Below are 16,228 nucleotides of genomic sequence, written 5' to 3' on the forward strand. Positions count from 1 at the left end.
CACTATATGAATTTTAAATTCAACCCTCTGATGCATAAAATGACACCAGTTTAATGATACAAACAGACCCTTCAGCTGGACTTTTAAAATTTACGTTTGCGAATCTCAAACCCAGGAATGGCGAGATATGCAAGAAACTTTTTTCCCTCCTCTCCTAAAACAAAAACACGCATACGCAGGAGAGTTTTCTGGGTGGGCAGGGGAGTGTGCTGCTTACTGTGACAGGAGCACCAGCAGAAAGTTAAGGAAGTGAAACTCAAAAGAGAATAACAATCCTGATGTCTTAAAACATTTATGGGTCAATTTGTACTGGATGGTTGCAATATGGTTATTTCATACATGTCACGTGCAACAGCCTGCGATTTATTTAGTATGTTCAATGTGTCCCCCTTCTCTACAAAATAAATTTGTGAGGCACAGCCTGCCAGAAGGGGGAGCTCAAAACATTTTGGTGTCATTTTTTGGGATTGTGCATCTTTTTTGTGTAGTCTAAAGGTAGTTCTCTTTTATCAACTGAATTAGTTTCAGGTAAACACTCAGTCTTTATCACACTGACACTAACATAAAAAAATTTTATTAAAAAAACTGATTTTCTTTTACTATAAAGAGTACAGTCTATGTTATGTATGATTAATTACAACTGAACAAATATATTAAAAAATAAATTAAAAAAATAACAAAGCTTATCACCACCAAGCAGAAAATATTAAAAGGTCAAACTGTAGATCTCATTATGCGCTTGAGATGCTCTTCTCCCTCCAGCAAACTTTATAAAACCTTGGATAAAAACAGAATTAATGAAAAGATTGTGTAAGATATTTAAATTTGTCTCCAGTGTATTTATAAATATCTAAGCTATCAGTTCATAACAAACAGAAAGCGAGGTCAGCTATGCAGGGCAGTTTTGTCTATATTCAACAGCCGTGGTTTATACAGCCTGATAACACAAATAGACATGTCAATACTGAAAAAATAAGAGAAGCCACAGAAACAGCTTGGGTAGCATATATCCTCCCGTTTGCTCTCTGGGCTTCAGCTCTGCAGCTGAATTAATTGCCTGCGAGCAGCTTCTCGCACAGATACTGTACGTCATGTCAACTCCACTCCTATTTTTTTATTGCCTTCCACACATGACGGATGCCAGCCGTTGCTTCCTTTGCTGCTAAATCCTTAAAGCTTTGCTTTCATTAACAAATGAAAAGTCCGTTTTAATTGAGGAATTAAGTCTTTGTTAGGTAAAGATCAAACCAAAGAGGGAAAAAGGGCTTTATTTTGATAACAACCTCAGTTGAAGCCCTGAGAATAAAGAGGGGAAATGCTAATGCTGCACAAGTGGCAGGCAAGTAAATAACTCCCACAATAGCCCCTTATTAGAGTTATAGCAGGCTGCCTGGCTTCTCCACTCATTGACCAGCTGCATTGATTTCCTCTAGTCTTGGTTTCTTTGGAACCAAGTCAATATATATCAGGCAAGTTTATCTGGCGAGTTAAATGCTGGGACTCATTTGTGCTATACAAGCCCAGTGGAGGCATGAGGGGGCAGCTTTCCTGCTCCCTGAATCGTCAGCAGTTTGGCCAGAGCTCAATTTCATTACGCTCAGCTTCTGAGGTTCCACACGGGCAATGCATGGCAATCACCATTACTCTTTTACATGTGCTCTCTGTCTCTGACAGAACATCTCTACCAATTGACTTTCATCTCAGCTGTTCACTGCCTGGATCATTAGACAGAGGTGTATATCCAAACACAACTATTCAACATGTGATTGACTGATTGATGATTCTCCACACGGGATATATTTACATCTGGAGAAATATCAACAACCGCTTGGAATGGTTGAAGAGTGTCAAGTCTTCTCTCCTTGCCAGGAATCTTTACTCTCTGAGGTTACCTCAACTACTCAAGAGGAGACAAACCAGAAGAAAACTGTTGTCTTTTTGTGTCTTCTGGCAAACATTTGTTTTGGCATCTTGTGAAGGAATCTCTTTTGTCTAAATCTAACCCTGACTGGCTTTTGGCCACTTGGGGCCAGCAGAAACAAGCTGTTAACAAAACATTAACAAAATGCCGCCTTTCAGCTTGATATTGATTGTGAGCACATGTAAATTGCTTACATCTTAAGTGTTTGCATATTCATTTGTTAGGTCGAAGCAGTGAACATAATGGCTATACAGAGAGAGGGATTAAAAACGTTATGGCTGTTAAACTTATCCACCATACAGCCTTTGAATTAACCGAACACAACCGCACAATGTGGCAGCAGGAACGAAATCCAAGACACGGAAATCACATCAATAACCTCAACTCCAATCGCTAATCAGTTGTGACAAAGCTGCCCTGAAAATGCACACAAAACTGCACACAGTTGCACTATCCTATGTGTCACCCTAAAACCTAAATGAGTATTTTTTTTCTGGCAGCTCTATTAAGATATTAAAAAAAAGATTTGAACAAACACAAAATTCTTCACACCAGCAGACTGTGAGCTATAGTAACATTAACACTCTCACTCTGGTTTCTGATGCTAGAAACAACAGTGATACGGGGCAAGGAGAATAAATCAAAATGAAAACATTGGAGTTACAAATGTGAATAAAGCTCAAATATGCTAACACGCTGAAGATTATTCTTACATGATATATTTGTTCATAGGTCTCAAAAAGCAACCCTCCTCAAATCACAGACAGCCCTTTTCATTGTTGTTACAGAAAAATGGATCATTGCACATTTAAAGCCCCTGTGGGGTGTTTTCAGCAAGTCATAAAACAGACTGGAATTAACATCGACGCTTCTATATAACCTACAAAAGCAAAAGAGACCATCTGCAACAATATTGGCACTTTCTAGACTGTTTCTATTCATGCCTGAAACCACCGCAGAGGGGAAAGGCTCAGGCAAAATAGTGACAAGTGTTTCACAAATGTTGACATTTCACATTGCAAAGATTATCAACAGAACACAACTTACTTGATTCTTAACATTACAGTCCTAAACACACACAGTTATGATTCCTTAAAGGTAGGGTCTGCAGGAGTTTTCATAAAAAATAAAATGTCAACTCCTACTTGATCGCCTCCTACGAGCCTCTATACATGTGTGTCAGTGTCTATGTCTACCTCGAACGCCCTCCTCGAGCCTGTATGTTGATGTTTTGGTTGTATGCAGATGTTTCTGGGTGGAGAGTAAGTGTGGTTATATCAGCCAATCACAAGTGACTTTGTGTATTGATTATTGAGTGGAAGAAGCTATTTTTACTGAGCCAGGGTGAAGCTTGGCTCGACTTTCTCTCGCTTTCAGGCACTTGGAGAGCAGCTCAGGACAAAGAGCAATATGAGTTGGCTTTCTGCTCAGCAGGTATATGTCAGATACCTATGATGAGCTTGTGCTAACATGCCAAGTCGGGTGCATGGCTTTGGAGTCTCTACCATGCAGAAACCACAGTCTGTAAAAGAAATGGACGTCATATTGCCAGGCTCGAAGTGAGGTTGCCACAAAAAGTGCTCCCCCTGGTGACTGGCTGCAGTATAGGTCAAAAAATCAGGCTCACTGGTCATTCCAGATGGGCTGTGGTCAAACTTTAAAAAATGAATACACCTCGTAGAAATGTTTCTCGCATCTGATTGTTGTGATGATTTGAAGATATCATTTGGCTGCCTTGTATTCAAGTCCTCTTTTTTTCTTGAAAAGTTTCTTTTTCATTAGTTATAAGAGGTTAAAAATGAGGCTTTACGTAACTTTATGTCAGCAGGTAGAGTTAAGAAGTGATTAGACTCTCGAAAGAATCCCTCACAGTCTTTACTATGCAAACTCTGGCTGCACAACTGCCTCCAAAGACTGCGCCTGTGACGGGGGAGTTTTGGCTTCAAAACCGTACAATGGTAAATGGCAGAGCCACGCTGTCCACTCTATATACAGTCTATGGTGCTAACAAGTCAGGTGCACGGCTCTAGGGTCTCCCCCACATAGAAACGTGATGCTACAGGTGGTTGCTAGGCTAGTGAATGTGTTCACATAGTCACAGTTGGAAGCTGAGCGCTGGCACTGAGCCAAGGGGGAGGAGCCTAGTTTGAATTTGAGTTTACTAACAAGTAATGGATATTCCTGCAGACCGCGCAAATGTTTTTATTTTTTATTATTATTATTTTTTTATACTGATTTCACAGAGGCAATCAAAATCACATGCACAAGATCTCACAGACATCTGCGTAATCAAATGTGACTTCAGGATACAAACAAATGTGAAGTAGGGCTGCACGATAATGGAAAAAAATGACATTGCGATTTATTTGGGGTTTGCGATATATATTGCATTATTAAAGATAGAAGAATTTTCACCAGATGACTTGAATAGCTCTGTTTGGGAAGAATTTGGTTGACTCGCAAAGACACCATTGTATTCCTATGACATCGTTTAATCCAGGCTAAGGGGGTTTATCTGTGAATGATGAAGATTGCTGTATATGAAAGGGATCCAGGAGGCCATGTCTCTGTACAAAATAGAACAGGTTTCAATTTCAGTTGCTTTTTTTCCATTTCTCCAACAAATGGGGGAAATGCGATAGTCACATCACATGCGCAATGTGACTATTGCGCGTGTGCATATTGCGATGGTGGTGTTCAAACGATATATTGTGCAGGCCTAATGTGAAGGATGCTTAAAGTCATCAGCTGGCTGCCTTAGTGTTTGTAAAAGTATTTAACATCTTGTTAGTTTCTCTTCTAAGTCTTCTCTTCTCATTGGTTATTGCAAGTTTTCCACCACAGGAAGTTCAAACTGGCATTGCAAATTTCAAACGAGTTTGATGTTTATGATCTCGGTTCTCATTCAGTCTGGATCAGTAAAACAGTTGCATCAATGCCACACACACTGGAGGATTATTTCAACAAACGATCAATTACGACAAGCCTTGAACCAGGCCACTCCCCCCTGATGATTGGGGTGGCAAATCGTGCTCTAAAACCAGAAGTTTCTTCCAGAAAGTTTGAGTTAACGGATATGTCTGGATCAATAAAATCTCACTAGGGATGCTGCGAGTTATAAAACTTGAATTCACCTTGTACCTGTGTTATTTTGAAATACAGCACTGCATAAAAAGAGATCCAAACATCAACAAGTCTTTTTCAAAGAGCAAATCTTCAAATGTGGTGTAACGTTTCCTCTTAATTTTTTTTAACTTTAACTTCAGTGTTGTAAAACTTTTTTTTATTATTATTATGGCTCACACTTTAGTTTGGCGTTTCTGCAAACTGTATTTTGTGAAACCATATCACAAAATCATTAATTTAATTAAAATACGCAGCCCAAGTCCAAGCTGTAATCACTCCAGACTATAAAACGCTCCAGGCACAAGTTAATGATTTTTCTCCTCAGTAGTGTTGCCATCCTCCGTATTGAAAACACATTTCTGCTGCTCAGACACTTCCATTGTTATTTTGTGGGGGTTGCAAACACATTTCATCTTTGTCTCAGTATTCAAGCATGTAATAAGAAGATCATGGTGTAATACAATTTGCAAAATTGAAATGAGCAGCCCACTGATTGTAATTTGACAGAAAAAAAAAAAAGCCAAATTCTTTGAAAGATGTGTTTTTTAGATTTGCTCATTGATTGGCTAGCTTTTTCGGCTGAGCCCAGTGATCCCTGAGTCTGTCAGGGACTGACACTAACCATCCTTTCCTTACACGTCAAAGCCAAGTTGAACCCCGGAGGTCTCATTAGAGGAGGAGCGGTGTTTTCACTGGGTAAAGGAGAAGGGCTCCTTCAAGGGCCAGTGAGAATGTTCAGCATCAAATGAAATACTGGTGGCAATTAGATGCACATCAGAAAGCTGAGCGGCACAGGCAGGGCAGCAGTGGAGAAGCAGGGAATAAAAGACACAAGCAGCTCCAGCATCTAGACACTCCACAGCTCAGCCAACAAGCAGAATGACAAAAATGACAATTTACATCACTGTGAGACGTTTCAGTTTTTTCTTTGTTAAAAAAAAAGCAAAAGACAAAAAATGTCAATAATCTTTAATTTCTTTATTTTATTTTTTTCTGTAGAGTGATACACTGGTGAGTACTGGGGTTTTTAAAAAGGTTCCTGGTTCAATCCCAAGGCTGTAACAGGAACCCACACTGAAAAAAATGTTTTGTAGAATTAACCCAATTTTATTAATTTTAGCAGTTGCACGCAATATCTTCATCTAGATCTAGATAATTTATTTGATCTCAATGTACATGTTATCTTTAAGTTATTTCAAATTAATAACATTTGTTGCTGTAACTCAAATACACATAGTAGATTTTACTCAAATTTCTTAAGAGATCACAACTAAACCCATCTTAAATAATTTAAGTTGGTCCAACTACTTCTATTATTAGGCAAGGCAAGGCAAGGCAAGTTTATTTCTATAGCACATGTCAGCAACGCAATTCAAAGTGCTTAACAGGCAGAACAAATTATTAGTTGTATTATTAGTTGTAGCAATACAGAATTTCATGTTGATATGGTCCACAAAAATACATTGGAAACCCTAACTTAAATATTGAGTTGGATTGATTAAAAAAAATTACATCACTTCAACTGATTGACAGACTTTTTTACAGTGCAGGTTGTCCTCTGGCTCTGCTCTCTGATGAATAAGGCCTATTGCACATTACTGCCACCTCCTGCTCTGGAGAGGTGTTGCAGATGGGATTCCTACCTAAACCAATTAGGTTGAGTTAGTATAAAGTGATCTTGTTGTTTTAACAATTTTGCACATCATGCTGAAACAACATGTTTTGATCATGTTTAACCACTGAACATGAAATAATAAAGTGGAAGCTACATGTTTTATTTATGCTGATTGAACAAACACCAATGCTCCTTTTTTGAGTGCATCAGTGTGGAGTCTTTTCAGTAACGTTGTCCAGGAGGAACCCCTCCTCTCGGGTTTGGCTCCAGCCTCAACTAGACCCCAAATGTGATTATACTGAATGGAATCAGCAGTCTAGTTGACAGATAGATGTGTTCAGAAATGTATTTTCACAGTTAACGTAACTTTCTGGACTTTTGACTAATGGACAGAAAATGTGATACTCTGAGTTTGGGCTCAAGGAAATATTTGTGGCACTTTTTTATGAATTTTAAATGATGTGCATCTTTGGTATCAGAAAATGAAGCTCCGAAACAAAATCAGCTTAAAATGCACATTTATTTAAATGTGACAGGCAGAAAAAAATGGCCCTTCTGCTCAAGTGCCTCAAGTCACTGAATATTCAGGTAATCAAGTGCCGTGCAATCCAAACTATGTGAGGGGGATTATCTGCAACATTAAATCTTTAAATATAGAATAACATTTTACAAAATAGCACAATTTGCATGTTTCTCAAGCTTAAATTGTTTTCCTATTTTTTTTTGCCGGTGATGGTGAATTTGACAAGTGCTGTAATTTATCTCTGCATCTGCGAGACATTATGATTGATGAGGAGTGCACAAATCCTGCTGATTCCTCTCTAAACAACAACAAAAAAAGGATGTGACAGTCACTGTGAATAGTGCAGTATAGCTGTTGGCAACTGCCCAAAATGAGATTAGAAAATCAGCATATCAAATTTCCATAAAAATCTAATATGGTTCAGCCAGACAGTGTTTTTTTCTAAGTGTTTAAAGTGATGAGATAATTTAGAGAATGATTTATCAATAATGGGGATATTTTTGAATGCGCCGGGATAATTGACTGCTCTTTGAACAAACAGGGATCTGCCATTTATCTTCCTCATTGTTGCTCTTTTGAAAATAAACTCATGAAAAACTTTTAATGTCAAAAGTGTCCTCTCCAGATTCCTCTTTTTTATCACTCTCCTCCAGAAACTTGTGATTATCATAGGTAGTTAACATAATAACACAAACTTCCTTTATCTCAGTGTGTGGCTGTGATTCTGTGGTAGTCAGTCGCTCCTACAGTCACATGCCGAAGTGCCCTTGGGCAAGAAGCTGGATCCCAAATAGCTCCCTGTGACAAAGTCAGTGGTGTGTGAAAGGAGTTATTGTTCCCTCTGCCATCAGTGCATGAATGTGTGAGTGTGACGAGTAGCTTAAAAGCACTTTAAGTGGTCAGATGGGGAAAGGCGAGAAAAGTGCTGCATAAGTTTAAGTCCTTTTACCATTTCACCTCTTATGGCTGTAATATAGTTGATTTAATCAGGCTTTAAAGTTGATTCAAGTTTGAATGCTCCAACCAAATGAGCAAACCAACTAACAGCCACTGAAGTGAGCACAGAATTATTCCATGAATATAAAAATGAATGTCAAGCTGGTTTGTTTATTACAGCCAGTATAATCTGAATCTATTCCACCAGAGTTTCTCATCCATGAGTTCAGGATGTCACACTCAGATTCACATGACAGCTTCAAAACCAGACTCTCTGAGATCTGAAACCAAGGCCAAGGGACAGTGTGCGTCACAATTTTTTATTAAAGTGACCAAACAAATGCAAATCCTGAGCAGCCAGGCGGTCAGGAAGCCAAAACATTGCGGGAATGTGGATGTCAGTCTGGTGGACGCCAGGCAGCTTCTTTAGCAGAGGGAGACATCTTGTGGCCTGCCTCTAAATGAAACGAACCCCCCTTACTGCCTTTAAAAGAAAAACATCCACTCTGTATGCGACAGGAGTAGTGCAAGGGAAGCAAGAATGGATTTTTAGCAAAGAGGGACTTGTACTTTGAAACATCTCATATAAAATGAATCAAAGGAGACAGACATTGGCACGTACTTTGTAAGAATTAAATAAATTAACCCCAAAGCAGTGTTTTTTTTTAAAAAGGAAAGCATTCACTGCTTTCTCTGATCAGGAAATGCTCTCCTTTCCTTTGTTTTCTCAGACTTCAAAGGGATATACTCTTAAACTGCTGGACCATGCCTGTACTTCTTGTTGCTTTGACATCTACAGTAATCTTGGACATGTCTAACACAGCACGAGCACAGTGAGTTCACTCCACCCTGGCAGACCAGGTGGAGTGCAGATGCAGTCTGTATCAATAAGAAACAGATGCTGCTGGCTGCACCTGTCGTCTTGTTCCCTTGTTAAACTCCCGGCAGAATCTAACACATAAAAAAAAAAAAGTATGTGTGCACTGTCAGTCAAGCTTTCAGTCGGTAGCCTGCAGTCACACTTTGATAAACTTCCTCCTTAAATTTCCTCTCTGCTACTTTCATTTGCAAGGATAATCTCGTTTTTTTTTTTTGACATTTTATTTTTTATTTTGCATGTTCTCATCTTGTTTGCTCAGCTGGAGGCTTTTGGTATCCATTCCTGAATCCATTTCGCCTGCTCGCCCAGAAATTAAGCAAACTAAGCGCTTGCCAGCAGCCTCAAAGTGCCATCGAGTAACCGCATTCCATCAAGAGTTTCTCCTGTGTCAGGTGGAGGTATTATAAATTCAAATCACACCCCTAAACACCCGCAAGGCTACACAGATAATCCCTTTCCAACATTCAAATTGATGTCCTCACAGAACCTAAAAAATTAGTTTTTAACTCCTGAAAAAGAATTATATCATCAATCAAAGAGGCTGAGAAATTATTTGAAGCTTCTAACAATTTATCACAGCTGGCTTCACCTGTACGGTGCCTTGTGGTATCAAGAGGAATCCCCGTTCAGAGGATAGAGATGTAATACTTATTGTAGATCCCATTAGGTATGAGAGGAGCTAAATATAGGCCTGATATGTAATTTTAGATCAAGAACACATGATATGAAAACCACAAGTCATGTTTTTGCCCTCTCACTACCTACCTAAGTATGGAAAGCTGGGCAGCACATGCTTTCATTGGATATCAAACAAAGCCAGGAGGCTTGTAATCCATAACATAACATAATAGCACTATTGGTTTTGGAAAGAGCCTCACTTGTGTTCGGTGTCTCCACCTAACAAGCTAATTAACTTAAGAGGTTTTGTCAACTGGCACCTCTAACGTCTGCCTCTGGTGGTATCTGCTCCCTGATGTGCAAGTCAGCAGAAAGCATCTCGTGCAGCGTCCCCGCCATGACTCCCTCCACTGTTCCTCTTCAGCGCCATTGATCGAACTGCCAATACTGCACTTACAGTAACAGTGGCTCCCACACTGGCCTTCACTGACACTGAGTAATGGAACAAACACATTACGTATTTGCTTTTTGGCCTGTCATCCGCGCTCGCCTCCTTGGATTTGTTTATTTCATTGTTTGCACCGCGGAGCTTTATTTCATCTCTCCCCTCCCCTTTTCATGCTCGAGGCAGCACTGTAATTTTGTGCTCCTTCACACACACCTCATCCCTTCATCTCTCCTAATGCTTCCAGTTGTGCTTGGCGGCGCTGGCTCAGCTCCAAAGCGGGCTGAATCACAATGATGGTGTCAGTCCTCGGCTGAGTCCCAGTCCCACCTCAATCTGAGCAGAGCACAGCTTCCTTTCCCTCCTCTCTTCCTCTCTCCTTCTTTTCTCCTTTGTTTCCACTTTGTCTAAGCTCTGCCCTTCAACTCTGTCTCATGCTTCTCTCCATCTCTCTTGTATAAGCCACTACTCTTCTGTCTGTTGCTCCTATCTCTTGACACTGCCTATTTTCTCACTCCATCTGAAGCCAGAGTCATTGTTTCTGGGCAGGTCTAACACTTAATCCTGACGTCGACTTCCTTTAAACACCTCTCTATTTTCTCTGACCTCTAAAAGTTGATTTCATCCTTGCTCACTACACTGCAGTGGATGCAGTCGAACACCACATCCTGTTTCTGGTTTGGCAGACTCTTGAACAAATCCCATAACACTGCAGACTCTATAATTTAATATTTAAAAGGGCTCCAGCTTTGGTTTCAAGGAAGTTCAATTACAACACATGAGATCAACAGTAAAGGATAAATGTGTTAGAATCAAGTCCCCGCATTGACGCAAAGCCGGCTAAAGAGCTGAGCCACTGATCGATTGAAATGATATTACACCGGCTTCAGCATGCATACTGCATATACACACTGACAGATGATTTATTTGGTCAGAGCCACTCACACAGGTTTAATCCAGAGCACTGGCTGGGCTGTGCTGGGTTGCTTACGCTTTTGAGTATTAATGAGGCAATCAATCACATGCTGGTGCACAGGAAGTGTGTGAGGCAACAAGATGGAGGCGAGAGATTAATTTTGATAATTAAATCAAGCCTTCACTAAGAGAGTTATCTTGCCCATCAGTTGTGCAGAAATCTGAAAACGCTGTTTTTTAATGCAGAGATAGAGAAAGATAAACTCCATATAAGATAGTGAAAGTGGTATGTTTCAGGCATTCACATTCCTCCAGCGTTATCTGATGACGGCTTATTACCACGGTTCAATTGCACATTGATACAGGGACATGCAAGGCTATGCTCCTGTACATATTTTTAGCACTGGGTAGAAAATTTCCAGTATCTACCATCTGCCAGCCTTTTAATATCTGAGACTTGTTCTCCTCCAGTGAATTACAGCATCCTCCCTCCCCCCGAAAAATATTTCATTACTTTCTGCAGAGGGAATAATTGCACTTGGGGGCTCTGATATTTCCTCTCCAAGATCTCTCAATACCACTGCACCCATATCCAGCTCATTAGCCCAAACATCTGGTCTTCCCTGTCACTGTGAGGCATGCTAAGCTTCTCCAGCCACTGATACTTTTTTCAGACTCTGATACAAAGATGCAAATTTAGGGGCAACAATCACAAAATGCCTCACATGTGTACACAAATTGCTGAAAAAAAGTTAAGACACTAAAATGATAAGTTTAGGTATTAAGCTGAACAGCTGGGCTCTGTGGGATGTAAAAAGGAAAGATTACAGTCTGTTTATTCTGATGTCATATTGAAATGCAAAACTCCGAGAAGTCAAACGCAGAAGCAAAGACATTTGGATGATTTATGCATTTTCTCTCCAATATTTCCACATGCGCAGAGCTAATTGTCAGATGTTGTCTAGACCTTGAGTGAGTCATCTGGTGGTGATGTTGCTGAAGTATATAATGGCTGTGCTTAATTCCATCGTTTCTCATCTTCTCTGAGAGGACCTGCCTCTGAGCCTCCCACGGTAAGATCAGCAGGCCGAGGAGGGGGAATTCAGGCAGTGGCATGAATCTTTAATTAGTCCCCTCTATACTTAGGCCCTCAGAGCGTCTCCAGTTTCTGACATTTAGCTGAAATTTGCCCTTTGTGCATGTGGATGAGAAAGCGCCAAGGTCACCAAATTGACCGTAGAGATATCAAAAACCACCTTTATATGCTCACGTCATCTGTTTGGTTTCTCGAAGCCAAGTCTCACATTCTTTTCTTAACAAGTTGAAACTCCTCTTATCAGACATGTCCAGTTTGTGTTGGATTGAAAAGCCCAACCCTCAACTTTTATTCACCATTGTCTATCACACAAAATAATAAGACCATTGCCACTGTAGAACTGCTGGGTAATTAGTATAAATCACCTGCCTCACTTTCACTGCTACTGGTTCTCAAAGAAATTGTGCAGCAATACAAGCCCATCCTGGTGCTGGGCTTTCATCACTCAAATCAATGGTCCATTTCATCGAAATACAATCCTTCCCCTGTCTCTGCAGCAGGGCGATTACATTCCATTCAAATTGTGCTGACATGATTTTATGTCATTGGTAAAAAGCCTGAAAGACTGCAGCAAAAAAGGAGGTTTTCAAAAAAAATCAAAAGCCTCACTGAAAAAAAAAAATCCCTTGGTTGCAAATGAGACATTGTCCTGTTTTTGTCACTTTGTGTTTTCGATTTAATAAGATGAAAAAAGACCCCATTAGGAGCCATTTTCTCAAGATGAATTTGATCCCACTTTTGAGGTATTTACCAAGAAAAACAATTATGTATTAAGAACTGCACTGGTCTTGAAAACAGCATATGTTTGCTCCATAATGCATGATGCATGATGTCAGCAGAGATTTGTCGAACCATATGGCTCCTCGCTAATTCACATCTTTCTGAGGACGCTTTTCAGGAAGAAACTTGCATTTTCTCTTCAAGAGAAAATGATTTATTATAGTTGTCACAAAATAATGAATTGGACGTGATACAAATATTACCATGACATAAAGAGCCAGGAAATATCTTTCTGCTTTTGGTTCCTGCTCTTGTAAACAGAGATAAAGCTTTGCTTTATTAGTATTCCTCAGAAATGCTTCCTGTCTCACACTCCCATACCTTTCCCTCAGAGCTACTTAATCTTTTCAAAAACATGCTGTTAATTATTTAAAAAAGGAAGGATTATAGGACAATGACTGAAAAACAATTAGGATATGACAACATAGTTTTAATGAGAGTGACATCGATGGATATCTGGAGTGAATTTCTTTGCCTCATTCAGAATAAAGTATTCAAACCATAGCATCACAGTGAGGACTTCAGCAAGCAAGGGCCTTAGCTTCATCAGCTCTTTGTTTGGAAATTTTACACCTTTTCAAATTTTAAACATATCTTATATTTTCTTATGAATCCTTGACTTAAATATTTAATAACTGCATGTATCTCACTGAGATAATGAGAAATATTGAAGACAGCACTTCTTTTCTCTCTCTCAGCTCACCTCCTAGGGATCATTCCTTTTCACACAATTACGATGATTTAGACTGACAGAGACAGCCATACTCACTGTAGTAAAGTTCTCCGGACCACAATCCTTGCCTCTGTATTTGCAGTCAAGCAACATTTCGTCTATGTTGTGACTAGTCCTCTGCACAAACTCCAGCATATTGAAGGTCTTGCTGGGGAAAAACTTGCTGTTGTCCGTCGGCTGTCCCAAAGCAGCCATGAAGTCATCAAAGTCTCCCTGCTCCACGCCCAGGAGCCCGGCCATCCAGAAGATGTCGTTCCTTTTTATCTGGGACTTTCGAAAGCTGTTGTAGTTGCAGATAGTGATGGCGGGGAAGTACATGACGGGACTGTCCATTTCATCCAGGATGGTGACATGAGGGTATCCGTAGTATTCGATCACACGGTCGGCCACTTGTAGGAGGAAGATGGAGAGGGAAGCGGAGAACGCTGTGGCCCAGAGAAGCCGGCGGATGGTCACTCCACCTGGGAGGAAGATGTGACTGAGGCCATGGAGGGTACAGTTTGCCCCAAACACTGTGATGTCCGATGGGGGACGAGGAGCTTCATCTTCAGGGGCACCCATTTTACACCAAAGATTTTTTAGGTTTTGGGTGTTGTCTTGCTGCAGTGGTGACTCGCTGGATACTGGTGCTAACAGGGCGGATCAGCAAAACTAAATGTACAAGGAAGGCTGGATGAAACAGGCTCTGGTTTCTTCTTGGTACCCGAGGGAAAGGAAGGGGTTGGATATGTGGAGCTGGGAAGTGGCGATGGACTGTTATATCAACCAATCCTCATCCAGAACTTAGAGGGCACATTGAATTCCAGAGATCTGGTTACATTTGGGAAGTAAGAGCAGGTCCCATAGTGGGGTAGTGGAGGATCAGACGGGATAGTGGCGAGAATGAAAACTGAAACATATTCAATTTAGTGACCTTTAGCATACCCAATACTTTTCTCTTTTGTTAAGCAAAGGAAGGTTTCTGGACCCACGTCAATTTTCGCATCAAGATTATACCTTGTCAGATACGCTACTGTTCTCACTTGAGAAAAGTGTCCTGTTAAATAACGGGTGAAATATTCCTTCCCAGTGAAACCCATCAGAGACATCACAATTGTGTGGTGACAAAGCTAAAAACAAGGCTGTTCTTTTAGCTCCTGAAAAGTTGACATTTTGCTGATACAAAATGTCAGCAATTCCCCATTAGCATCACATTTACTAACAGCAGAGAGCACAAAGTTTGAGCTGCTATGTACAACCCTGATAATCCATTGTTCACCACAGAGAAGCAACACTGGGGGAATGATTCACTGCTTTCCTTAATGAAACCTTGACGGACATTGTTGTGAAAAGCAGGAGGAATTACTCATTTATGCAGCCCATTAAAGCTCATTGCAGCTGAACTCAAACCTGGCACTCTTTTTTTCCCTCACACAGACTGACATTTATAATCTAAAGACTATCATCAGCCCTTCTGTAAATGGAGGTTTCCAGAAGTTATGACACATAATACAATGATATAAGTCACTACTGAGTAATAGAACAAGTATACCAATACCAAACATATTCTTAATGTTTATCTTCAAACCATTCCCTTGTAAATACACAAAAAGTCTGAGGAAATGCAGTCGTAGCTGATCCCTTATGTTTGCAGCACACATCATCCTCTATCTCTCTGCAGCTTCCCTATCATGTGTTTTGTAACAGCATCAATTATTAAAGCCTCCTCCTGCATACATTTCAACTCATGGACAGAGGTTTATACTCGCAGAGTGCAGGCCTGGGGTTATTTCAGTGCATCCTGATGAGTATCAGTCTCGACTGGAATTGATTTGCTCAGAGCAGCATTCATTTTAAATGAAGTTAATAAGTTAACTGGTGTTAGGGGCAAAGCAAAGACCTCAGCCACACCTCTAATCTCCTGTCACAAATACTTTACCCATGCCTTGTTAACTACTCTTCTCCTGTTTGTCTCGCTAATGTTGACCCTCCCATCTATCTGTCTTCATTGTGCACACCTCTTCCCTCGTACGTTTACCGCCTTCTCTCGCCTTCTGCACCAATTCCTCCTCTCATCCTTCTCTATTCTTAAATCAATAACTTGCCTACCTCTCTGAGTTTTACTTTATTCAGTTACTGTCAGGAAATTCAAATATGTGGCGCATGCATCTCGTCCACTCTGATGGATTTCCTTGAGCTGTGCAGCTTTAATCGATGTTTGGATGATAATAATTTGAAGGAGAGATGAACATCAGCAGAATTATCGCCTCAATCTGTACCACTGCTCAACTTTCAAATCTATAACTAGGGCTTGTGAAAATATTCCTGCATTTTTATTGAATTCATTGCATTCGATTGACACAACCTTAATCTATAACAACCAGATGTATGAGTTGGAATCTGTTTACAAATAAGTTCAATGTATTAGCTTGAAACTTATTTATTGCAAATTCAAATTCCAAATACCCAGCTAGACTACAAATAAAAAAAAATGAACTCCAAAAATAACCAAATTGAGCACATTTAGTTTAACAGCAACAAACTGGTTTCTAAATAAGGCTAACATTAGCAGAGCTAGCACCAGCAGCCGCTCCTTTCAGGTCAAATGCCAAATACTCACACCTATCGTCCTCTCCACTTTCTAGATCAGCAAATACACTC

At 40.2% G+C, this 16,228-nt stretch overlaps 1 protein-coding gene across 5 annotated transcripts in view; it reads right to left on the minus strand.

The window, feature by feature from the left end:
- asic1c (acid-sensing (proton-gated) ion channel 1c) overlaps positions 1-16,228 on the minus strand; it is a 129,616-nt gene that overhangs the window by 26,814 nt on the left and 86,574 nt on the right. The window contains exon 1 of one of the 5 annotated variants that reach the window (XM_074689150.1): positions 13,625-14,214. The exons of 3 other annotated variants lie outside the window; for them this stretch is intronic. In XM_074689150.1, the coding sequence (XP_074545251.1) occupies positions 13,625-14,149 (525 nt within the window). In that variant the 5' untranslated portion in view covers positions 14,150-14,214. Of the gene's footprint in view, positions 1-13,624; positions 14,215-16,228 lie in introns of those variants that run through there. One more of the 5 variants, XM_074689149.1, reaches the window with a different exon arrangement.

Source organism: Halichoeres trimaculatus, unplaced genomic scaffold (assembly GCF_033239565.1).
Source record: "Halichoeres trimaculatus isolate MK-OKI-2021-1 unplaced genomic scaffold, fHalTri1.1 fHalTri1_scaffold_15, whole genome shotgun sequence".
In the NCBI taxonomy this organism is placed as follows: Eukaryota; Metazoa; Chordata; class Actinopteri; order Labriformes; family Labridae; genus Halichoeres; species Halichoeres trimaculatus.